Source organism: Pinus tabuliformis, chromosome 7 (assembly GCF_031772625.1).
Source record: "Pinus tabuliformis cultivar Carrire ecotype Pingquan chromosome 7, CPIR1, whole genome shotgun sequence".
NCBI classification, from domain to species: domain Eukaryota; kingdom Viridiplantae; phylum Streptophyta; class Pinopsida; order Pinales; family Pinaceae; genus Pinus; species Pinus tabuliformis.
The window spans coordinates 569,048,249-569,074,471 of NC_142293.1; the positions used below are offsets into that span (position 1 = coordinate 569,048,249).

The following is a 26,223-nucleotide window of genomic DNA, read 5'->3' on the forward strand; positions in this document are numbered from 1 at the left end:
CCATATATCACTTCATTAGAGATAGAGTCCAGATAGGTGTTTTGAGATGCAGTACATTCCACAGAGAAGCAGGTGACAAATATTCTCACTAAGCCTCTACTGAAAGGGATGTTTTGGAGGTATAGATACAAGATCGGAGTAGTGGAGAATCCCTTGCTAGGAGGGATTGTTGAAGCTTATGGTAGCTTTGGAAGGTTTTCTGCACAGGCTAGGTGTCTTCGCATGTAGAAGATGATTCATTGCCTCTTAAGTGCTTGCTTGATGGAGTAAGTGATTTATGTCTTCTTTCCTAAGTATAACTTAGGAAAAGTACAATAATTAAAGTCAATTAATTATTGTGGACTATTAAGTCAATTTGTTAGGATAAATAATTAAATTATTTAGGTGAGTTAGAAATAATCTCAACTGTTGATCTCCTAGATCTTCCAAAAGGGAGATTAGGTTTAGGGATTTGGGCTTCAAGATTATAAAATAAGACTAAGGTAGAGGTGAAGACACAAGTGGAAAACCTATTTTCTCTAGAGAGAGACTCAACTGGACTATAGCACAAAGGAGGAAAAGTGCAGGTGGATTCGAGAGCATTTCCAGTAGGCCAAATTGATGGAGATTGCAGGGTTGAATCGCTGAAGCAAGGAGGTTGAATTATTGGAGAGGCCGATTTTCCAAGGCTGAATTTCCTGAGGCGCAAACACTGTTTAAGGGGAAGATGCAGGGATGAGTTGCTGGTGAGAGGTGGGCAGAAAATCTCCAAGCCGAATTTCTTCAGAGGCTAGTTTCCAGTGGACCAAAACTCCTAGGGACGAATTCTTCCAGTGGGGCCGAGTGACACTTTCCAGTCAATGCATATTTCCTTGTAAGTTCTCTGTGGGTCAATACCCTAATTTTCCCGAGATTAATTAATCAAGGAAAATTGTTGTGGGTGTTTATCTATTGTAATGTGTGAATGATCTCTTTCTGATTTTGTTTCCGCTGCAAATAAATTTCTAGAAGTTAAAAAAACAGTGATTTATTTTTTCAACAATTCAGAATTTATTTGGTTAGTAAAATAAACTTCTAGAAATAAATAATTATTGCAAGAAAACAAATCTGGGCTAGTACTCCGAGATTTCACATTTTAAGCTCCCAAAAGATATCTAAAAGTTTGACTTTAAAAATCATCCAATCTCCAAATGTCCTTCACCATTCATCTTTGAGGCCTGGGTCTTTAGATACCTTTCGTCCATTGTAGGTTCAGAAGACCTAGAAATAGAAGGCCGCTTTAAAAGAAGCATACATCAAATGTAATGAAATTCGAAATGTACAAACAAAAGTAGGCCTAGACAGGTAGCCAAAAACAGGGGTAGTACAAAGGGGAGAAAGCATATGTTCAGGTAGACAGAGAATTAATGCAGGCATTTATACAGCTAGAAAGATGCTACAAACAGAATATTTCAATGGACATATTCATTGCTAGCCAAAGGTATCTAAATGTCACATGGGCATGCACCTGTGAATATAAGTGAGAACTGATGCTCAAACCTTTAGTTGGTGAAGAATTCAGTTTCACTGAGGCCTCAGGGCAACATAACAGCTAGATTGATTCTACTAAAAAAATACAGATATGGCACTCTTTATCATTTTATCTACAAATAAAATCAATGATAACTAGCAGGTAATAAAGCTCTCCATGTTGACTACCTTATTTTCCAGGAGCTTCTTCCAATCAAATGTGATTGGTCCGTTAATATTCCATCCAAAATTCCTTGAATCCTGAAAGCAATATGAGAACAGACCATGTTAGACCATTCAATAAATCCTCTAAGAACTGAAAAAGGGAAAGGCTTCAATAGCATACAAGTGATAACTATTTCAAACCATGTAAAAAGGCATTACTGTGATAACAAATTCTCTTCAACTGTTATCTTAAATTGATATTTAGTATATTCAACCTTCTTTTCTACCAAAAAAAGTCACTAGTAGAAACTTATTAGAACAAGATGAAGAAAATTCTTGAGAAGAAACTCAATGTTAACTTATTAGAATAAGATGAAGAAAATTCACACTTTAAAATTCTTAATCAAAAGTTATTGGAAGAAAGTAGAACATTAAAGCATAAATTCGATGAATCTAAAGCTGAAGAATTCTCACGTCCCCAGCATCATAACCAAAATCCACTCACTCAAATTAAGAAGCTTAAGACAATGGGCACTTGTCCTACATGGTCTCACTCTAGCATCTTGCCAGACCTTTGCAAGGTTGTTAATCTGTGTGGAACAAGACCACTACTCACTTTAGGGGAAACAATAAGGAGAGATTCAAGGCTACCAGAGCTAAGTCACATGGTTTGGGTTCGAGTTCAGGTTCGGCAAAATTTATTTCGATTTGAGATAAAAAATATTGATGAGGTTCGAATCAGGTTCACCATTAGGTTCATATATATATAATGTTATCATTGACTTGGAAACCACACAAATAGATTACAAGCTTGAGTTGTGACACAATGCCATGAGCTTGAGCTATGAACACGACCAATGGCCATGAGGTTAGCGAAACCTCAAAGTTTTCTTTAAGTCTGCCAAATTTCAAACCTCAAGGTTGAAGTTCAGTGAACCATATGACATAGTACCAGAGTGCAGAGGTAATTAAAAATTAAAGAAACTAGCAGATTAGAAGCTCATTTCAAGTACAGAATGAATAGAATTTTTCAACTTACTTCAAATTCAGAACTGAAAGATGCCCCGTAAACCAAAATTTTCTTTGGAACGCAGCCACGTAGAACACACCTGCAAGAACAAACCAGAAATCAAGAAATAACTAATATAAAGCATAGCCTGCCTTTCAAAGCTTCACAATAATAACATGCCAGTGAGACCTTCAAATTCAATAACCCACATCATACTCTATCCCTTAAATGGAGTTCTCAGAGTGTCTCCTTAATTAAATAACTTATTCTGAATAAAAATCATTTTGTTCTCCCCTGTTTTGCATTGTTTTTCTCTTAAATCTTGGTAGGATTGCTAAATAAGTTAGGTCCAACTTATTGTATAATATTATTTCCTTTGCATTATTCTCTTTTAAAAATAGAATCTAGATTATGCAAAACATTTCACGTGAACCTAATTGATTATCCTGAAGAAACCTTTCAGAATATGACAATTCCATACAAAATTCACTTGTGAACATTTTCCATACACCAGATCATTATGCATGCAGTCTTGTAATTCTGCTAAAAGAATATTGTTATAGACTGGTTGCATACTTGACTTTCTTAAATACCAGATAATAGCAGTGGTACATATAATAGCAGCAGCAGTAGTAATAGTAACATTCAAAGGATACATGTCTAAAAGACATGTAGCCCTCAGGGGGCAGCTCAATTAGCAAAACTGTGTTATGAAGTGTTATGTAAACCATGAGATCCAAGCTTCAAATCCTTCCAATTAATCTGTGTCTGCAGAAGGGGCATACATAAGCTCCTAAACGTTAAATGTTATAGTGGTAGCGGTCAGAATCGACCCTGTGTCACACAAGCATGAAACCGGCCCAGTTATTGCTTCATCTAATCACAAATTTATTGGAAAAAAAAAAGGAAGAAGACATGTCTATTCACATATGTGACCATTCAATGTATTTTAATACACAGTATCGAACGAAATTGTAACTCATATAATCATTCATATTGTACATTCAATATATTATATTTATCATATATTGATTTTTCATTGTTATCCTATTTATTTTGGATATTCAGTTATCAACCAGATTGGTTCATTACATGCATATTATTGGATGGAAATGTAATGATTCCTGAGAAAAGTAAATTGTCGTTTACAAGCAGCTTGATTTTGGGGCTGACTAGCTCTACAGTGAAATCCTTCATAGAGGTGCCAAAATACTTGTGTTTTGGCAAAGAAATACAGGTCGTGTGCAGGCATTCATACAAGTGTTTTGTTAGCAATGTGTTCAAACTTCAGATCTCTTACTAATAGCTCCTCTTCTACATCAAGTTCTATTTCTGCTGCAGAGTACTCACTTTCTTCTCGCTTAGTGATGTACCTACCTTTTTTATCTATATTTGTATTTTTTCACACCCCAGGTGCCTTTGGGACTCTCAGAACATTAACGTAACTTCTTGTACTTATGCAGTCAAATCTCTACAAATAATTATTACATAGGAAGTTGGGGTCACATAATCCATTTTGTCCTTTCGTTATAAATTAACTATTATAATTTCTTTAATACATATTCACATATAATAAGCTATGTTACAATCACAACCACCTGTCACCTAACTATGACTTAGTTAAGTGTCCCTTGGTAATGATAAAACTACATGTATTAACATTAACATATATTTTATTTTATTCCTAACATCTAGACACCCCTATCATCTGCTAAAAAATAGTCATTAAACACCTGATATTTAGAGCTGGTCCCTTATAGAAACTTAGAAAGTAATTACTTGTAAGAACTTAGAAGCTAACATGCCTCATCGAGAGGAAAGGAGGTGGCAACAGACCCTCCAGAAGCACAAAAATTAAAATAGGTAGTGATATATCTCCCAAATCTCATACCATGTGAGACATCTGAAGACAAAGTGTTCCTGTGTCTCAATCTCCTGAAGCTGACACAACTAAAATATTATTTCCATCCACAGCAACTTGTGATCTAACATCAGCAGTGAGAAATAGGAACAAACCCTTGGTTGAATGAAATCCTGAGGCCATGTGACCAATCACATCAAATCGAGTCAGAACAGATATTAAGACCATCATGCAACTACAAAAAATGCCCATAATATAAGGCAATGTAGGGGTCGAGACTCTAAGGAGAGGAGACCCAATTGCACTCACTGTACTATTGATATATGTCATCCCTGACTACCTTGTTGTTCTCCCCTTTCAAAGACAAGATGACCATGGGCATTAAGAGAGAGCCTAAAGGGAGAGAGGCACTCAACGGAAATATTAATAAACTAAATAAGCAAACAAGCCTCCAAGAACCAACATCACCTGCATCTAGAGAAGCTGGAGGAGGCAAATACCTTTGAATAGCAAAGGGTCAAATAGGGGTATCTCTCACCCAGTAGATGATTACCACAGCGTGTGAATCTTCTGAAGGAAAAAGACATCCTTGAAAATGTTCTCAAAGCATAAAGGATAGGTGCCAAACTCCACATGAAAATGGCCTACAGTACAGTTATCTTACAAAAGATCACATGTTGGTGCATGATAGAATGGACTCTCTCCAAATGCTCCCAATCACCTGAAATAAAACCAGGCCTCCAAACCTCACCAACGTAAACCACTAGGCTTGATGATGGTGTCAAAGAGATGCATTTTTGTTCTAATGTCGCAAAATGAGAACTGAAATAAAACCAGGCCTCTAAACTTCACCAACATAAAACACTAGGTTTGATGATGGTGTCAAAGAGATGCATATTCATTCCAATGCTGTCAAAAGCAGAGAAAGAGATGCATATCCTTTTCATGAGTCTAGGCTGCAAAGCGAGTCTCATGTTGAATCTAGGGCTCATGAATTGGACCACCAAGTGTATGTTGTAGTGATCTCCACATCGCCTCACATCGCCTCCTCTGAAAAAGAAATGGAAATCTGACAAAGTGTTCTTAGAGGTGTTGAATATCATAAAGTTACTCTTGTTAAGGTTCACCAACAACTGTTTGTGGTCACTATTACCTACCAAAAAGCAGGTAAAAAAAAAAATTATCCGACTTCGACAACCAGCCAGCCAACATCCCTACATGATCAGCAGATAACATGATACCCGGATCCCCCACTTCTTACCCCGGTCAGATTTCTCTCTCCCATCCAACATTCCTTCTTGAAGGAAGGTGGGTCATCCATCAACAAGTACCTTAACCATTTTTCAATCATGAGCTTTCACTTAATGTTATGGGCATACTAAGATGGAACAAGGGGCAAACTGGATTATTGATAGATCTCAACTATATTCGTGTACCCTCACTTCACCTAGGAGGTTAGTCTTTGACTCTAGTCCAGTGCGACCTCCTCTTAGCCCTTAGAGCTTTAGGAAGACCACCACTGGGGAAGCACTGATTAAACTAGCTTGTCCAAGATATTCCATACTACCACTCTCCATCTTTCTTCATTATTCATCTCCATTCTTTGGGCTGGTGGTCATTGGTCATTGGGATTGGTACCCTTCATCCTCATCCTTCAATCTGGGCCCAAAAAACTTAACCTTGGAGATAGATGCAGCTAAAAGAAAGATAAAAGCATAAGAAAACCACAACGAAAGAAAAATGAAAAATGCAAAAGATGGTTGGTAAATTTATTTAGCATGTGGGCAAAAACCTAGCATGAGCTCTACCCACCTCAATAGTCGTCACCCAAATCATCAAACACATGATGCTTCATCCATAAAAAGGAACTTTGTATTGTCCCAACCCTGATGAGCATTAAACTGACTCATCCTAAAGGAATAATCGAAAATCTCAAAAGCAAGCTTGGGCTCTTGAGCTTTGTGCCCAAACAAAGATAAATCATAGAAAGGTAAAATTTGCACCAAACGGGTGCAAAAACAAAGTTGAGGAAAGGGGTAACTCATGCCTCCACAATTACTCCCTCCTCAATACACTTAGGATGTTGGACCTCCATTAGCTAGTCACATGGCTATGGCACCTTGCCCCGAAGTCCTTCCCACTCTGCAGCAATCATTTTCACACACACACAAATTGATGGGCTGACTTGGGACATGTCACTTTAGTTTGGGGGCTGAAACACCTAACATGATTGTTCACCTAAGTTCCAACTATCCCTAAAATATGCTAAGTAACTTGTATACATGACCTGATCTAGTTAGACATTTGAATATGAACTTTGTGTAAAGTATTCCTGTGCCCCAAACATTAGGTGTGGTCAACTATGATGCATTTATGGTTATTGTCTCTAATGATTGTTGATATCACTTGATCTTGAGGAGGGTTTTGTCAGACAGTGTTATCACAGCAGCAAAGGCCTTTTGAAAAATGATCTCATCCCATTCATTAGCATTCCAGACATTGTTTTAGCTAGTCTAGAGTGCTTTTCTAACATTGTTGATACAATGTAGCCCTTCCAGATGAGAGCGTTACGCTATGAGCAGGTCCCACATGGTACTTTGACTCACACAAGTACCCCTGGATGTTGAAACAATGAGCCAATAAGGCTTAGAGTTGGATTTATTGATGATGTGCCTAGATGGACCTAGGACACCCCCAAGCTAGCCTTAACACTATTTGATGGGTGTTTCTTGTTCCAGAGCCTAAATGATGATGGTTATCCGTGAGATGATAGGGAAGGGCTAGCACATCACTTAATACCAAAGATCACTTGATGTCAAAGATCACTTGATACCTCATCTATCTGGGGGGAACACTGCCCATGAGATGTGGAAAGCTCTTCAAGATCCGGTCCAGAATAAGAACAAGAATTAGCTATTGGTATTGAGAGGTAAGTTAAAAAGTACCAATATGTCATATGGTGAAGGTCTAGCTCCATATCATACGAGACTTTCTCAAGTTCGAGATGAGCTTGCTACCATTAGTGAAATTGTTACAGATTCTAAGCTAGTGAGGACTACTTTGAAAGGGTTTACCGAGGAATGGAAGTCCTCCACCAAAGGGATCACCGCTCAAGAGAAGCTTCCAGATTGGAATAGGTTGTGGGATGACTTCATCCAGGAGGAACTGGGGGGATGAGGACCTTCATAAGAAGATGAAGACTTTTGATGATAATGTGGCTCTTGTAGGGAGCATGAAGGGTAAGGCAAAGAAGGACTTGAGCAAGTTGAAATGCTACAACTGTGGTGAATACAGTCATTATTAGAGCACGCGTCCACAAATGAAGAAGGGGGATAATGAGAAGAAGGGGAAGGAGATGGTGTTGTTACATCCTCTGAGTTGGATGACCTCTCAAGAAGGTTGGAGGATGAAGACTTTTCTCTAGTTTCTCATTTCTCTGAGGGTACCATTAACGAGACAAAATGGTACATAAACAATGGTTCGTCGAAGCATATGATAGGTTCGCGTGATGTTTCTAACACTCTAATTGAATGAGGCTCAAAGTTGCACATGGTAGTTAGCGACAAGAGTCAAAAAGCAATCATAGGATCAAGTGTTGTTCCATTTAGGATGGAATCAGGTCGGTTGTTGCAAGTTAAAGATGCACTGTGGGTACCAGATCTTAGATACAGTGTGTTGTATTTCAATGATCGAGGCGAAGGGATTTGAGTTAATTTTCCAATATGGGAAAGCGAGACTCAAACCCAAAGGCTCTAACTCAACTGGAATTGTCATTGGAGTTAAGGAGCGTGGTCTATACCAGCTGACGAGCAACTCTGTAGATCAAGAGAGAAGCAGGTTCTTAAGGCTCAGAGGGAGACAAGTTCAAGTGGGAGTTTGCAAATCCAGAAGGAGAATCTACAACCCAAGAAGAGCGCATGGTCAATGGGGAGTAAAGGGACTTCTATTGGCAAGAAGGAACCATGGTATGGCATGAAGGCTTATCAGGAAAGGAAGAAGAAGCAAGAAGCTTCTAGTGGCAGAGACAATACCGAGACGAGTGTGGTTCATTCTACAGGGTATGTTGCAGTGGTGAGCACCAGAGAGTGGGCTAGTGTCGTCGATGCTGATGATGAGAAACTTCCGAGTGGTGGAAGTACCTCCCTCGCTAAGAGGGAGTGTTGATTTGCGTAGCTTGGGAGGTACTCCCACAACCCTAGGGTACTGTGTTTGGGGGAAGTTGTCCCACAAGGGCTTTGTGGGCAAGTGTACCATGCAGTGGGTTTTGTACCCAAAGTTGTTGGTGCAAAACAAAGTGGAGAATTTGACAGTTTGATCAGTGAGAGCATGTGGGGCGCCCTTGATGCACTAAGGGGCACCTAGGGCATCATGATGTGGCCAATGGGTTTTGTACCCAAAGTTGTTGGCGCAAAACAAAGTGGAGAATTTGACAGTTTGATCAGTGAGAGCATGTGGGGCGCCCTTGATGCACTAAGGGGCACCTAGGGCATCATGATGTGGCGAAAGGAGAATGGATTTGAATTTATTTTTAATGTTAGTGGAGATTTTGAAGTTTGGTTCGAGTCGGGTTGACCAATATGACATGACCCTTGGTGGAGGATGTGACCACCATAGAACACAATAAGTAAAGATGGATTCAAGCCTCATTCTCACCCATCCACAAGGGAAATTGTTAAAATTGGCAACTAGGGCCATATTCCACCTTAGGACAGCTCACTTGATGGAGATGATGATTGCATTAAATTCCTCTTTTCAAGAGGACCAAAATTGATATAAATATCATCTCATTTGGACAAGCAGAAGTGTGATTTTGAATTTATGCCCACACATGTGCAAATTGTCAAGGTTGGCCACATCATCATGTAGGCTCAAAAAGCCCAATGGATGTGTCACTTCACCCTCAACGACTTGTATAAATACAAGTGATCTTTCACCTCATTTGGCATCTTCTTCACTCACATATTATATCTCCTTCTCTCATTGGTTCGTACTACATTGGGCATTCTTCTCTCTCACACGTGTGGATCAAGAAGGATGAATTTCAAAAGTTGAATTACAAGGTCGAAATTACAGAGTTGATTACAGTTTGACCAACGTTGACCAACACCTTTTGAGCATCATTTGACTTCGATCTTTTGGGGATATTTCTATCTCATCAGGCCGCAACTTTTGGCACAAAAAACGAGGTTTTCTTATCACTTTGACCACAAACCAAATTACAGGCCGAGTTTGAATGGGGAAGACCGAGCTATTTTGAGGACATTTTATTGTTGCTTTGACCAGCGCTGACTTTCTAGTTAGGGCTGAAGTTTGACTGTAGTTGACTACAGAAATTGACAGGGTTGTTTTGACTTTGAATTGGGCAAGTCAATTTGACTTTTGTACTCTCTCTGCTGAACATTTTGAAATAATAATAAGAACAATTGATCAAAGGGTTTTCCCCATAGCATCCGCCAAATCTAGTGTCCTCTTGTCTTGGCTTGTCTTCTGCATATTATTTTATGTTCTATCTACTTTTACTGCCAATGTAATTAATGGTTAATGTGATTGCTACTGGAAATCTAAATTGGAAATTGCTATTGGGTTGCTTAAGGAACATTGAAGTAATTGTGTTAAGCATAGAACATACCATTGTTATCTAAATTTAACATGGTATCAGAGCCCAGGTGAAGACAAAGCCCAAGCAAGAGAGAGAAAAGCAATCACTAAGAAAAGAGTTGTTGGACAAGAATATTGGTCTAGCTTCAATGGCGACTACATCATACTTCAAATCTGAGGATAAGCTCAAGGACAAATCCGACTATCATGCATGGAAGATGACTTTGGATTTGACTTTGGAAGAGAATGATGTTATGGACTATGTAAAGGGAAGAGTGGTGGAGCCTCTTTCAAATGCACATGTTGTTGCAAAGACGAAATACAAGAAAGGTGATGTCAAAGCTAAAAGAATCATTATAGACTCTATTCAAAAGCATTTGGTTGCTTATATTTCTAACTTAGAAACATCTAAGATGTATGATAAGTTGGTTGAGATGTTCAAAGTGAACAATGCAAATCAAATCCTTTTTCTCAAAAACAAGTTGAAGGATATCAAGATGGACAAATGTGAGTCTATCCAATCATACTTCATGAGGATTACAGAAATCAAGAATGATCTTCTATCTATTGGAGAGATTGTTGCTAACAGGGAGCTCACTCTCATTGCTCTTGGAGGTCTCACAAGAGCATGGGATGTGTTTAACACCACTATTCTTAACAATGACAAGATTCCTAGTTTAAATGAATTATTAGCTAGATGCACACAAGAAGAGACAAGGATGATGGAGAGAGACAAGCCTTCAAATAGAAATCAACCTACTGCTTTCTCTACTCATGCAAAGAGGAAGAACAATGTTGGTCCAAAGAGACAGGATCAAGGATTCAAGCAAGGAAGAAAAGAAAGGTGCTACAATTGCAACAGGTTTGGCCACTATGCTAGAGAGTGTCCTCACAAGAAGGATACTCCACAAGATGATGACAACAACAACAACAATCACAACAATTTCAAAGGCAATGGCAATCAAAGGAACAACAGGTTCAACAATAAAGGAAAGAGGAATGCTCCCGTTGCTCGATATGGTAATGGTCGACCTCCCAAAAGGACGAGAAATTCCAAGTATGAGGAAACTAATGTTGTAGAAAAAAAAAAAAAATTTATCTTATTTTCACCCTCACTACTACCTCTCCTTCGAATACTTTGCATCATTGGCTGATTGATAGTGGAGCCTCAAGGCACTTCACCAAGTACATGGAAGCCCTCTCAAATTTGATTGAAAATAAGACTAATTTGGAGATCATACTTGGAGGCAATGCCACCTACCTCGTGAATGGGATAGGGACTGTCACTCTTCACTTAAATCAAGAACAAACCCTTCATGTACAAGAAGTATTGTATGTCCCCAATTTGAAGAAGAACCTGGTGTCTATTTCTATGATGGAAGATAAAGGCTTCAAGGTAGCATTCATTGATGGAAAGGTATGTATTTGGCAAACAAACATTAAAGATGCATTTTACTTGCATTTAGGGTTGAAGGTCTCTATCAAGTTGGAGGAAGTCCTTTGGGAGCTATGACTTGTGATACTTCTCTTCAATCTGAATTATGGCAGTGAAGATTTGCTCACCTTCATTACAAAGCCTTACCTGGGGTAAGGAAGATGGTCATAGGTATGCCCGAGTTCAACATAAATCATGAAGGTGTTTGTCAAGGTTATGCAGCTGGAAAGCTTACAAGGGGACCATTCCCCTCAAGTGAAAGTCAAACTACCGACATTCTTCAATTTGTCCATTTTGATCTATCTAGTATGTTGCCGTAACATCATTAGGAGGATACTTATACTATGCAATTTTTGTGGATGACTTCTCTCGCAAAACGTGGATCTATTTCTTGAAGAAGAAGGACAAAGTGTTCAAATGGTTTCGTTCTTTCAAAGCCTTGGTTGAAAATCAAACAGGGAAGAAGATCAAAATATTGAGGACCGATAATGGAACCGAATATGAATCAAATGAATTCAATGATTTTTGTAGAGAGGTTGGTATTAAGAGGGAGACCACCACTCCATACACTCCTGAGCAAAATGGAGTTGTTGAAAGGAAGAATCGAACAATCATAGAAGCCACTCGTGCCATGCTTCATGACCAAGGCCTACCGAAGTTCTTATGGGGAGAAGCTGCCAACATTGTCGTATATGTTCAAAATAGAAGCCCGCATCAAGCATTGGATTTCAAGACACCCGAAGAAGTCTTCTCTGGTAAGAAACCTGATGTTTCTCATTTTAGAATATTTGGTTGTCCCGTGTATTTTCATGTGCCTAAAGAGAAAAGAAACAAGTTAGAAGCATCTGGGAAGAAAGGAACATTTGTGGGCTACAGTGAAACTTCGAAGGCATATAGAATTTATTATGAATATAATTATGTAAAAGTAATAAATATAGATAATAAATAATAGTCACAATAATATGTAATTAAAATAATAACTAGTTAAACAGAGTGGCATGTCTCTACAGACATGACCATTCGTGAAAGGGTACTTACCTAGCTATATATACAGGACCCTCACTCTCAATTATATCATCATTCTTATTCATGCATTTTAATATATATTCTTGCATCATAAATGGAGATCTACATATTCCAAGTCTAGTGGAGTATTTAACTTGAAAAACGAACTTTGTTCGTTCCGTTTGGTATCAGATTCGTTCGAACCTCCTGCAAGCTCAACCACTGCACAAGAGCCTCGTTCTCCAATCAAGGCCTTTGGCCATCAACATTTTGTCAACCTTGTTGCCGTATAATTGAAGCGTTTCGCTCAAAATTTGGGTGTTTCTCCTCTTCTCTATTTTCTCTATGAGGGCTTTGGCCATATAAAAAATAAAATAAAATATAAAAAGACCAAAGAAAAATAAAAAAAATAAAAGAACCAAATAAAAAATAAAAAAAAAAATATATATATATATTGAAAAAAATTATAGAAAAAAATTCAAAATACAAAAAGATAAATAAATATATATATATATATATATTAGAAAAAAAAAGATTTAAAAAAAAGTCAAAGATTGAAAAAAAAATTTAATAAAATAAAATAAAACCAAGTTACAGGAATCGACAATCATCTACTGCCTGACACAGCATTGTCGACAATGCCAAGAAACCATTCAAACTCCAACCGCCGACAGAGCGTTATCACAACTGTTGTATGTAGCTGGAGACCATCCACACAAAAACCTCAGGCTATTCCCGCTCCGCCTCTACTTGTGTTCCTTGTTGTCCGTCATTCTACAAAACAGCCGCACACAGCCATAGCTCACACAAATTCGTGCACATTCTAACCACCATCATCTTCATTATTGCTTTGGTCACTCGACAGACCCCAACTACCAATAGCTGATCGGACACCGTCGCCACAGTAGGTGTGCTACACATTATGTTGTCGCTATGTTGACCAACTGTGTCAATGTCCACTCTGCCCAGCCATCATACACCCATTCATCCCGATTTCCGCCATCACAGTCGAACATCCGCCTTCACAGTCTGCCTGTTCCATCTCCCCTGTCCTCTCCTTTCGACCGCCAACCGAAATGCACCATACCCCCGATGCATCCCTCGACCTGCCAGTTACTTAACCCATCCCATCATACAAGCAATAGTTCGAACAATTGATTAATTACAGTCAGCAAAAAAAGAGACATACAACAATGCCAAAGTCCATACAGCGATTAGTTGCTAGGACCATCGCATTCCTTAGTACCATTGTGTCGGCAAAAAAAAGGGACATACAATAGTGCCAAAGTCCATACAACGACCAGTTGCTACGACCATCGCATTCCTTAGTACCATTGTGTATGTACGACGTTGATATTAATCCACAAATTAATCCTTTTAATATATTACATTTCAAGTCAATTGGGAAAAAGGTAAAGGAATAATTAAATTAAATTTTTTAAAGGTTGACCTTAGGTATTCAAAAATAAAATAAAATTACTTGACATATATATCAAGGTTAAATAAGGTGGGGTATTAAAAAGTGGAAGGAAGTTGCATATGCAGTGAAGGAATTTCCTATCAATTAATAAATATACAATATCATTAAAAGTATTACACTACATAAAGTGTAATTGATTAAGGGAAGTATAAAGGTTTTTTATTCAAAATGGGAAAAGAAAAGGTTATATTAAATATATATATATATATATATATAACAAACTATTAAAGAAATAGTTTTCAAGAAAAAAGTCAAAAGTCGGAATTTGAGAGGTTTTTATTTTGGGGTTAATTAAACTTATTTATACGCCAAGTGAAGCATTAATAAAAAGGATTTTATCTTTAAAAACCCTAAGCTCATTTCAACCAAGCAAAATGGAATATAATTCAGAAATGAAAGAAGGAAGATTTTTGGAAACTTCACGTAATTATGCTTCAGTGTTATTCAGAATTAAAGGGTCTATTGCGGGAAAAGATGTCACTATTGCTATCTCACCTACCGAAGATAAAAATTATATAATGCCTAAAATCGCAAACCAATTAGTGATTCCAGAGTCAAATATAATTGAAAAATTAGACTATTTTGGCAACAAAAAATATGACATAACCAATTTACAGTTAAACATTGAGGATTATACATTTATATTGCAATTCTTAGTTCAAACCCTATGGAGCAATCAAGGTGACATTATTTTGGGTTCACCCTAGATGGAAACTCTAGGATCCTTCATCTTAAATACGAAAAAGAAGTTTTTAACATTTTCCTACAGGAAGAAGAAAATAACACTCCAAGATGTTACATTGAAGCCAAATTCAGTAACACCAGAAGACATACAAGATATTTCAAAAATAATTTTTCAAGAAGGTAAAAAAGTACTACAAAATATGCAAAGAGAAATTGACAAGATCACCACTGACAAAAATGAAGAAGTTTCTCGACTTAAAGACCATAGTGAAAAATTATTGATGCAAATCAAGAAGCTTAAGAAGGACAAGAAGTCATTAGAAAACAAGGTACAACAACTTATCAAGAAGGAAGCATCAAATGTAGAAATTCAAGTTGACGAAAAAACAACAAATACCGATCCAGTCAATATCACAACTCAAGAAGAGGACAAACTAGTTGAAGTAAAGATGTACTCAGAAGTTGCAGTTCCAGCAACAAAAGATTCAAGTGAAGATCCAGAAATTAACCATTCAACTTCCATACCTAAAGGAAATCAAGTGCTTCAAATAAAGCAAGAAAATGTCACAAACAAGATAAGGGAAAATCAAATCACTAGAATTCCTTATCGACATTCGAATCACGAGAATAGAGTCTAGACAACTCCATCAAGCTACGTATTTAGAACAGAAACAACAAACTAATGTTCCGAAGAATACTAATGTCAATGCAATCCACTCATGTGATAACAATTCATCACAAGTTTCCATTCACCGTAATATTCCACAGAAGATTAATTTACATGGTCTGATCCCTTCTCAGTGCGACATTTTTGTTTATCACTTAGAGGATCATATCAACCTGTATCAATGAAGATGATAGTTCCTAGACAAGAAGACATTAGAAACAGAAAAAGAGATCAAGCCTTTTCATCAGCAAGCTTTGAGGACAAAGCTTTTTGAAGAGGAAGGCAATGTTATGAATATAATTATGTAAAAGTAATAAATATAGATAATAAATAATAATCACAATAATATGTAATTAAAATAATAATTAGTTAAACAAAGAGGCATGTCTCTACAAACATGACCGTTCGTGAAAGGGTACTTACCTGGCTATATATACAGGACCCTCACTCTCAATTGAATCATCATTCTTATTCATACATTTTAATATATATTCTTGTATCCTAAATGGAGATTTACATATTCCAAGTCTTCTAGAGTATTTAACTTGAAGAACAAACTTTGTTCGTTCCAAAATCTATGTGCCTTGTCAAAGAGAAGTGGAAATAAGCCATAATGTCACTTTCAATGAAGATTCTACCCTTGGAAAAGCCAAAGATCTCCCTATCCCAAGGAAGGACAATCTGATGTTGTAAGGAAGCAGGATGAATCTCCAAAACATGAACCGATGCCCAATGTTGAAGGCTCGATGGATCCCATTGATCCACCTCCTGGTGATCCCTCTACCTCAAGGAAAAGACCTTTGTGGCTCAAAGATACTCTCGAAGATGCTGAAAGACATATTGCTCCAAGAGGGACATTTCGTGAAAGTAAGAAGCCGAACAGGTATCAAGGGTACTTAGTTTCTATGAGTACTATTGTTCAATCTGAGCCATGTACATTCGAAGAAGTCGTGAAACACCAAGTATGGAAGGATGTGATGAATGAGGAGTACAAATCAATCATGAAGAATGATGTCTGGGATGTGGTTCCTAGACCCAAGGACAAGTTTGTGGTCACTTCTAAATGGCTTTACAAAATCAAACATGGAGTTGATGGGAGTGTTGAAAAATACAAGGCCAAGTTCGTTGCTCGAGGCTTCTCTCAAAAGGAAGGAGTGGACTATGATAAAATATTTGCACCGGTTGCCTGATATACCACTATCTGATCCAATATTTCCCTTAATGCCTCTCAAGGATGGAGCCTACACCAAATGGATGTTAAGATTGCTTTCTTGCATGGCTCGCTTTAGGAAGTCTACGTAGAACACCCTGAGGGGTTCAAAGTACAAGATCAAAGGACACATGTGTGCAGGTTGAAGAAAGCCCTCTATGGGTTGAAGCAAGCCCCTAGGGCTTGGTATGAGAGGGTTGATAGCTATCTTATGAAATTGGCATTAACAAGGAGCGATGTTGATCCTAACCTATACTTCAAGGTTGAAAAGGACATGCCTCTCATTTAGGTCCTTTATGTTGATGATCTCTTTCTAACAGGTGTAGACCCTCTCATTTATCAATGCAAGAGGGAGTTGGCTTCCGAGTTCAAGATGAAGGACCTAGGTCTGATGCACTACTTCCTAGGCATTGAGGTATAGTAAAAGCCTGGTGAGGTTTTCAATTCTTAAGGAAAATCCATTGTGAAGATGCTCGAGAGATGTGGGATGGTGGATTGCAAGTATGTGTCTACTACGATGGAACTCAACTTCAAGAAGCTATGTAGAAGTGTTGATGGGCCCGAATTGGCAAATCCTTCTGAATATAGACAACTTGTGGGGACCCTGATGTTCTTGGTAAACTCTCGTCCTGACATATGCTTCGTTGTGAATATGTTGAGTCAATTTATGGTTGAGCCTCATCATATACATTGGATTGCTGCTAAGAATCACTTGAGATATATCTCCATGGCACAATCAACTATGGACTAAGATACATTGTCGAGAATTTGAGGCTACATGGATATATTGATGTTGATTGGGCTGGTAGTGTGGTGGATTGTAAGAGCACGTCTAGATGTTGCTTCTCATTGGGGTCTGCTTCAATTTTTTGGATGAGCAGGAAGCAGAATACATTGCAGCTAGTATGGCTTGTTGTGAAGTTGTTTGGTTGAGGAAGCTCTTTAGTGAGCTATTTGAGCATGTGCTAGATACCACCGTGATCTACTGCGACAACCAAAGTGGGATTCGCCTTTCAGAGAATCTTGTGTTCCACGACCGCTCCAAGCACATTGATATCAGGTACCACTTTATCCGGGATATGGTACAGCGAGGAGCAATAAGGCTCCAACACATCAGGACTGATGAGCAGGTCATAGACATCCTCACAAAGCCCTTAGGGAAGGTCAAATTCTTAGCCTTTCAAGAGAGACTTGGAGTCATGGAAAGACCCTCCTATGAGGGTCCCGCTTGAGTTGGACACTAAGCTCTGGGAGCTCCTAGGGGCTTGGGGTACTTCTTGGAGCTATAAGCGACCATAGGGTGAGTGGTTCACCTTCCCCTATTGGTCCGCTATGTACAGGGTGAGTAGCTCATCTTCCCCTATGATACCCCATGATGGTAGACATGTGTGTAGGGTGAATGGTTCACCTTCCCCTACAATTACGGACACATGTATGTAGGGTGAGTGGTTCACCTTCCCCTATGATTGACATATGCATAGGATGAGTGGTTCACCTTCTCCTATGGCATATGAGCAGGATGAGTGGTTCACCTTCCCCTGTTGATGCCCCAGCATACATCCTACCCATGTAGTCTAGGACTCATGGGAAGTACCTCTCATCTGGCCAATGAGTTGGGAAACGTGGATAGGGACCATAGCACTACCGATAGACACATTGTGTACTGTCATACTCCCTATGTCTAGGATGCATGGTGTTCAACAACTTGATCTAGGATCAATTGAGGTTCTACCTCTGGACTGACTTTTGTCAGTGGAGAGTGATAAGGTCTTGTGACTCACTCTCAATCAATTCTTCTTCATTATTACATCATGGTTCAGCAAAGCAGAGATGAGATGATAGAGATGGTACATGACAACAGGATGGCATGACGGTTGACGATGATGATGGATGGATTGGCAGATGGAATTCTCCCTACTTGAGAGGGAGTGTTAAAATTGGCAACTAGGGTCAAATTCCACCTTAGGATAGCTCATTTGATGGAGATGGTGATTGCATTAAATTCCTCTTTTCGAGAGGACCAAAATTGATATAAAAATCATCTCATTTGGACAAGCAAAAGTGTAATTTTGAATTTATGCCCACACGTGCAAATTGTCAGGGTCGGCCACATCATCATGTAGGCTCAAAAATCCCAATGGATGTGTCACTTCACCCTCAATGACTTGTATAAATACAAGTGACCTTTCACCTCATTTGGCATCTTCTTCACTCACACATTCTCTCTCCTTCTCTCATTGGTTCATACTACATTGGGCATTCTTCTCTCTCACATGTGTGGATCAAGAAGGGTGAATTTCAAAAGCTAAATTACAGGGCCGAAATTACAGAGTTGATTGCAATTTGACCAACATTAACCAACACCTTTTGGGCATCATTTGACTTCGAGCTTTTGGGGATATTTATGTCTCAACAAGCCGCAACTTTTGGCACAGAAACCGAGGTTTTCTTAGCACTTTGATCGTGGGCCACATTACAGGCCGAGTTTGGCTAGGGAAGGCCAAGCAGTTTGAGGACATTCTATTGTTGCTTTGACAAACGTTGACTTTCTGGTTAGGGCTGAAGTTTGATTACGATTGACTGCAGAAATTGACAGGGTTGTTTTGACTTTAAATTGGGTAAGTCAATTTGACTTTTGTACTCTTTCTCTCTGCTAAACATTTTGATATAATAATAAGAAGAATTGATCAAAGGGTTTTCACCATCTTGGGTTTTTTCCCTGGCATCCGCCAAATCTGGTGTCCTCTTGTCTTGGCTTGTCTTCTGCATATTGTTTTATGTTCTATCTACTTTTATTGTTAATGTGATTAATGGTTAATGTGATTGCTACTGGAAATATAACTTGGAAATTGCTATTAGGTTGCTTAAGGAACATTGAAGTAATTGTGCTAAGCATAGAACATACCATTGTTATCTAAATTTAACAACAATTCATCATAAGAAGGCAAGCCAAGGTAATCGTTAACCATAGGCACTGAATTAGAAAGGAGAAAGAGGACAAATTAGGGTTCTACCCTTCTCAAGTTCTAGTACAGGTCAAAGGAGGGAAGTTGGCCGAAATATTGTGTATGGTTCTATTGTTTGGCATATTGGTTTGGGGTTGAATATTTTGTGATTTGGTTTCAGGTTCTCTTGGAGTTTAGTGAGGACGAGAGCCCTAATTTCTGTTCACAAAAGAAGCCACAATGTTTGGTAACAGATCAGAAATAAGGGCCGAATTTCTTGACCTTCAATGCAGGAAAAATAACTAAGGCCTGTGAAATTTCCTTAAACTGCAGCAACTGGAAATAGAGGTAACTCCTCGAAAATGAGATTGTATATTCATTTAGGTTGTTCATTATTATATACATAAGGGAGTGACTGTTGAGTTTCATCTCCCGATGACTCTCCATTTTCTCTATTATTTATTTACATTATTTACAATTGTTCACCCAATCCCTATGATTAGGTGTCAACATTCCCCCCCCCCCAATCTGAAGTGATGTTGGTGAGTCCAAGCATCACTCTGAATCTTTCAAGCTTTTCTCTTCCAAGCGCTTTGCTGAAGATGTCTGCAATCTACTCATTAGTGGAACAATGGTGAAGATGGATTGTTTTGGCCTCAACATGATGTTGAAAAAGATGATATTTTGTATTGATGTGCTTCGTTCAATCATGGAACTTTGGGTTCTTGGCCAACTTTATTGCCGAGGTTTTGTCAATCATGAGTGGAGTCGAATGTACATGTTTTACCTGCAAATCTTCCAGAATTTTCCTGGGCCACACAATTTCTTTTGTTGCCTCAGCTGCTGCCACATATTCTGCCTCTGTTGTGGAATCTGCTGGAACTAATTGTTTGCGTGATCTCCAGGAGACAGCTCATAATCCAAGACTCATAGCATAACCCGAAGTAGATACCCAGTTTCTTTGTCTCCATCGAAGTCTGAATCAGAGTCTCCAATCAAGCTAAAGTCGCCCACCTGTGTATACTTTAGTCCAAATTCTTGAGTTCCCTTCAAGTACTTTAGAACTCTTTTTGCAGCAGACCAATGTCCCTCACAAGGATTTTGCATAAACCTGGAGAGGATTCCAACAACAAACGAAATGTCTAGTCTGGTAGTAGTCAAATAGTTGAGACTTCCTACAAGCTGTCTATACTTTGTTGCATCATCAAATTCTTTTCCTTCAATGGATGTAAGCTTTAAGTTTTGTTCCATTGGAGTAGTTAGAGGATTGCATTTAGCCATGCCAAACATGTTCAACAAATCTCCAATGTACTTCTTTTGAGAAAGGAATATGGACTTCAGATGTTGAGTCACTTCAATACCAAGATAGTAATGCAGATAGCCCAAATCAGTCATTTCAAAACCTTTCCTCAATTCCTTCTTTATGGATGCAATGTAGCTCTCATTGTTCCCTGTCATCAAAAGATCATCTACATATACCACAAGATATACAACTGTTTTGCCAACTTTCTTGACAAACAAAGTTGCATCATCAAGATCATAATGTTTGAAATTGAGTTTCAGAAGATGCTCAGTTAGTTTATACAACTGTTTTGCCAACTTTCTTGACAAACAAAGTTGCATCATCAAGATCATAATGTTTGAAATTGTGTTTCAGAAGATGCTCAGTTAGTTTTTCATACTAGGCTCGCGGTGCTTGTTTGAGGCCATACAAGGATTTCACAAGTTTGCATACTTTATGCTCATGTCCTTTCACAACAAATCCTTCAGGCTGGGACATAAAAACATTCTCTTTTAGATCTCCATTCAAGAAAGCAGTTTTTACATCCATTTGATGGACTTTCCAATCGTTCTAAGCTGTTAGGGCAAAGAGTGTCCCGATGGTAGCCCATTTTGCTGTGAGGGCAAAAGTCTCCTCATAATCAACCCCTTCCTTCTGTGCAAAACCTTTTGCCACAAGCCTGGCTTTGTGCTTGTCAAGTGAGCCATCAGCGTTATACTTGTTCTTGTAGACCCACTTGCAGCCAATTGGTTTGGTTCCCAATGGAGGATCAACCAGCTTCCAAGTGCCATTCTTTATCAAGGCATCATACTCCTTTTGCATTGCTTCTTTCCATTCATCATGAGAAGCAACTTCTTTGAAGGAAGTTGGTTCAAAATCTGTAGAAAAATTCAATTCACAATCATAAGAAACATCCATATCAACAAGTGAATCAAAGTCATCTACATCACCTCCATTTTGTCGGGTTGAATTTCTAGTTCCTGTCTTTCCAACCTCATCGGGATGAACACTTTCAAGTGTCTTTGTCAGCCACTTTGGGGGACCTTTCTGAGATGGTCCAGGTTGCTCCGTTGATTGAGTTGGGACTGAATCAAGATTGAGTCTCCCAATTCTGTCAATCACATCATTCAAAGTATCATGCGTTGTTGGAGTTTCATGAGGGGAAGAGAGTGCTTCAGAAGAAGATTCCACAGGTTGATCTAGTATAGGAATCCCCCCTTCAAGATGTGGAATCTGATTATAAAATTCTTGAAATGTTTTTGCATTTGCGAATCAATCCAAGCGATGAAGTTGCCGCTCAACAACATTGTCAGTTTTGGATGATTCAAGAAAGATTACATCTCTAGATACAACAAACTTTTTATTGACTTCATCATAGAAACGGTATGCTTTGGAGGTGTTTGAATACCCCAGAAAGATACACTTACGACTCCTTGCACCAAGTTTGTTTCTATGTACCTTTGGTATCAAGGCATAAAATGTGGAACCAAAGACCCTGAAATGCTTTACCGAAGGAATGTGCCCATACCACATTTCATAAGAAGTCTTGTTTCTAATAGCATTAGATGGACATCTATTCTTTACATATACAGCACATAGAACAGCGTCAGCCCAAAACATCAATTTTACATTATTGAAAAACATCATGGAGTGCACCATATTTAAGATTGTCCTATTCATTCTTTCAGCTACTCCGTTCTATTGGGGATTATAAGGCACAGTTGTTTGATGTTTGATCCCATGTTGGCGAAGATAGTTTTCAAATTCATTTTAAGTGTATTCTTTTCCATTGTCAGTGCGAATAGAGCCAATATGAGATTGTGCATCATTTTCAATCTATGTATGAGAGTTCTTGAATGTTTGAAAAGCATCAGATTTGTTCTTCAATAAATACACCCAACACATTTTGGTGTAGTCATCAATAAATGTCATCATATATTTATTTCCATTTGCAGAAGAAACAGGCATTGGACCACATAAATCTGAATGAATGAGTTCAAGTTTTCTATGTGCTCTGGAATGTGAATCATGAAAACACTATTTGCTATGCTTTCCTAGAATGCAAGCATCACATTGCTTAAGTTTCCTAGGAATTGTAGGTAAACCAGTAACACCATTTTTCTTCAACAAACAGAGGTTGTCATAGTTTAAGTGTCCAAATCTAGCATGCCATAATAAACTTGATGGAAATGTACCTTCTTCATAATGAGAATTGTATGAGAAATTTTGTGCATGAGAAGAGGTACCCTACAACTTGAGAAGCTTTTCTTCTTCTATCCCCGTCATGACAAGTGAGTGGTATGATGCTTTTCTCACCTCAAGCTTGCCATCAAACATATGAATGGAGTGTCCTCGCTGGCAGATGTGGACCAAGGACAGCAAGTTTCTCCTCAATTGTGGGAGATCTAAAACATGATGTAGAAGAAAGTCTGGAAGACAAGGCAATTTAAGCCTGATTGTGCCAAGCCTTGATGGCTTGAGTTTTGATTTGTCTGCAAAGTATACTGCTCTATCAACATTGTCAATAAATTCTTCAAAAAAAATCTCTTCTAAAAGTCATGTGGCAAGTTGCTCCAGAATCAAGCAACCAATCATTTTTCCAAGAAGCAAGTGAAGCATTAAATAAGTCTTCATTTACTCCAATATCACAGTGTGCCACAACATAGTGAGCGGATTCAGGTGCTTTACCTTTCTCTTTGTCATTAGTTTTAGTTTGGGTTGGTTTCTTTCCTGCTCAATTTTGTCCCAAGGCAACTTGCATGTGGATGCATCATGTGATCCATCTCTTTTGCAACATATGCAATGCAAATCTGACTTTTCTCCTTGAGAGTGTCTACCCCCCTACCTCTGAAATTTCTTCCTCTTCCTCTTCGACCACCTCTTCCTCTGGAAGAATCTTGAGCAAGATTCTTCTCTCTATGTGCAAGACACATAGCCTCTTCAGACAACTGAGGAGTTGTCTTCTTCCCAAAAGCTTTCTCTCTTTCAGCAAATTTTTTCACAAGGGAGTCAAAGGTAATATCTTTGAGGTTTCCATTTGCTTGCAATGACTCAAGATAATTTGAGTAAGTGGGATAAAGTGCCTTGAGAAAAGCTATCATAGGAATGTCCAGTTCAACATTAGTGACTTTGATATCATGCATAATAGATTTTACTTCTGATGCAAGAGCAAGAGAATCACCATTTTGTAATTCAAGGCTGAACAATTTAATCACGAGTTGAACAACTTCAAGTGCAGAGTGAGTCATAGAGTTCCTTCAGTTTTTGTAAAGCTTCGAAAGCATTTCAAAATGGCGAAATATGTCGACTCACCTCTTCATTTACTGATGCTGCAATCAATGCATAAGTCTTGTTGTTCTTATTTTCCCAAATGGCGAATCCCTTGTCTGAGGTAGGCTGTTATGGCTCTTTGTCACCTTCTCCAACACACACTCCTTTCCACAGCTCATTAAAAATGAGAGTGTGTTTGATTTTCCGCGACCATTCTGCATAGTTCTCCTTGCCAATGAGAACCACTCCCATAATAGCTATTAGTGAATGCATTGTAAAACCTATGTATTGTAAAAAAAAAAATTCCTGCTCACAAAAACAATGCGCTTTTGATGTAAAAAAAAAATTGCAGTGTAGTAGCAATATTCTGAATTCTTATGTCAGCCAAGAAACTAGGTGCAGTTTCTTACAAAACAGGGGCACAAAATCATGAAAGAAATTGCAACAAGCCAAAAAAATTTCGTAGGTCACATCTTTGAATCTTTGCAACTCAAAAACAACTCCTTATATACCCAAATCTCTAGTTCCAAAAGCCAAAAATGTAGTAATCTTTAGTCCAAGGACAAGACAATGGTAGACCACATTCAACAAGTTTTGTCGCATTAACTGTTGAAACACTTGGAATTATCAAACCTCGCAATTCTTCAGAACTTTATGTTGGAGACCGCAATTTTTCACTTTGCGATATCTTCGGCAATCCGAGCAGAATCAACCGTTTTCCAACGGAATACTTGCTCCCTCGGTGGCTTGGAGATGGGAACCCGCATGGGTTCCTTGCCGCATTACAATCTCAACTCTGCCAATTCTTTTATTGGCAACTCTATGCATGACCTCAACACTGTTGATGGCACCTCCACTCCTCAAATTGACAGAATCAGCGACGTCGAGAGGGACGCTGTTACCGGCGACAGCTTAGACAACGACGATGATTCCAGTTTTGTTGATTGTGTGCACCAGTCCTATGGAAGTTCTTTGCAGCTACCGAGGGGGGAATCATTGCGTAGGAGAGCAAATAGGCGTGATGCCAAGGGGATATGGAGGGCAACAGTGCGTAAGAGAGCAGAGGTATGGGCAACGTTGAACGTTGAATAACTGTCACACTGTGTGAACGTTGCTGGGGAAGGGAGTGAGCAGCGTATAGACCATGTTGCAAACAAGTTGCAAAGGAACATTGCTACCAGGTGAGGCCGGGAGAGAATAGCGAAACGCTGCGTATGGGAACGCAACAGTTCAGTTTTGAACGCACTGAGAAGAGCAACACAGTCTAGGGAGTGGTATGAGTGCCGCAAAGATTGTGAAAAGTTGCCTGTAACTACGGGCTTGATGCCGTGAATTGGCTCAAACGATGGCTCAATGCCACAATAAGAGCAGCCCGCAAGAAAGGAGCGTTTCGTTGCTCTCTGTCAATGATATTCCATGGGGAGAGTGGGTAGACCAGTCGTTCAGGCGGGAATAGAAAACGCATATGACAGTGTCAGGCCTCAGAAGCATGACAAAGGTGTCAGTTCTGCAAAATAGGCAGAATAGGCAAAAGGGAGTTACAAGGGCAGGAATGCTAAAAATAGAGCTGACTCTGATACCAGGAATCAGTGCATAGGAGAGCAGATAGGCGTGATGTCAAGGGGATATGGAGGGCAACAGTGCTTAGGAGAGCAGAGGTATGGGCAACATTGAACGTTGAATAACTACCGCACTGTGTGAACGTTGTTGGGGAAGGGAGTGAGTAGCGTATGGAGTGTGCTGCAAACAAGTTGCAAAGGAACGTTGCTACCAGGTGAGGCCAGGAGAAGAATAGCAAAACGCTACATATGGGAACGCAACAGTTCAGTTTTGAACGCCCTGAGAAGAGCAACACAGTCCAAGGAGTGGTATGAGTGCCGCAAAGCTTGTGAAAAGTTGCCTGTAGTTGCGAAATTGATGCCCTGAATTGGCTCAAACGATGGCTCAATGCCACAATGAGAGCAAGCCGCAAGAAAGGAGTGTTTCGTTGCTCTCTGTCGATGATATTCCATGGGGAGAGTGGGGAGACCAGTCGTTCAGGCGGGAATAGAAAACGCATATGACAGTGTCAGGCCTCAGAAGCATGACAAAGGTGTCAGTTCTGCAAAATAGGCAGAACATAGG

The 26,223-nt window shown here is 39.0% G+C and overlaps 1 protein-coding gene across 3 annotated transcripts in view; it reads right to left on the minus strand.

The window, feature by feature from the left end:
- The window catches only part of GR1 (glutathione-disulfide reductase), a 270,345-nt gene that overhangs the window by 169,352 nt on the left and 74,770 nt on the right, over nt 1-26,223 (minus strand). For all 3 annotated transcript variants that reach the window (XM_089458518.1, XM_089458519.1, XM_089458520.1), the window contains exons 4-5: nt 2,693-2,762; nt 1,678-1,749 (exon numbers count right to left, since the gene is read on the minus strand). In XM_089458518.1, the coding sequence (XP_089314644.1) occupies nt 1,678-1,749; nt 2,693-2,762 (142 nt within the window). The remainder of the gene's footprint in view (nt 1-1,677; nt 1,750-2,692; nt 2,763-26,223) is intronic.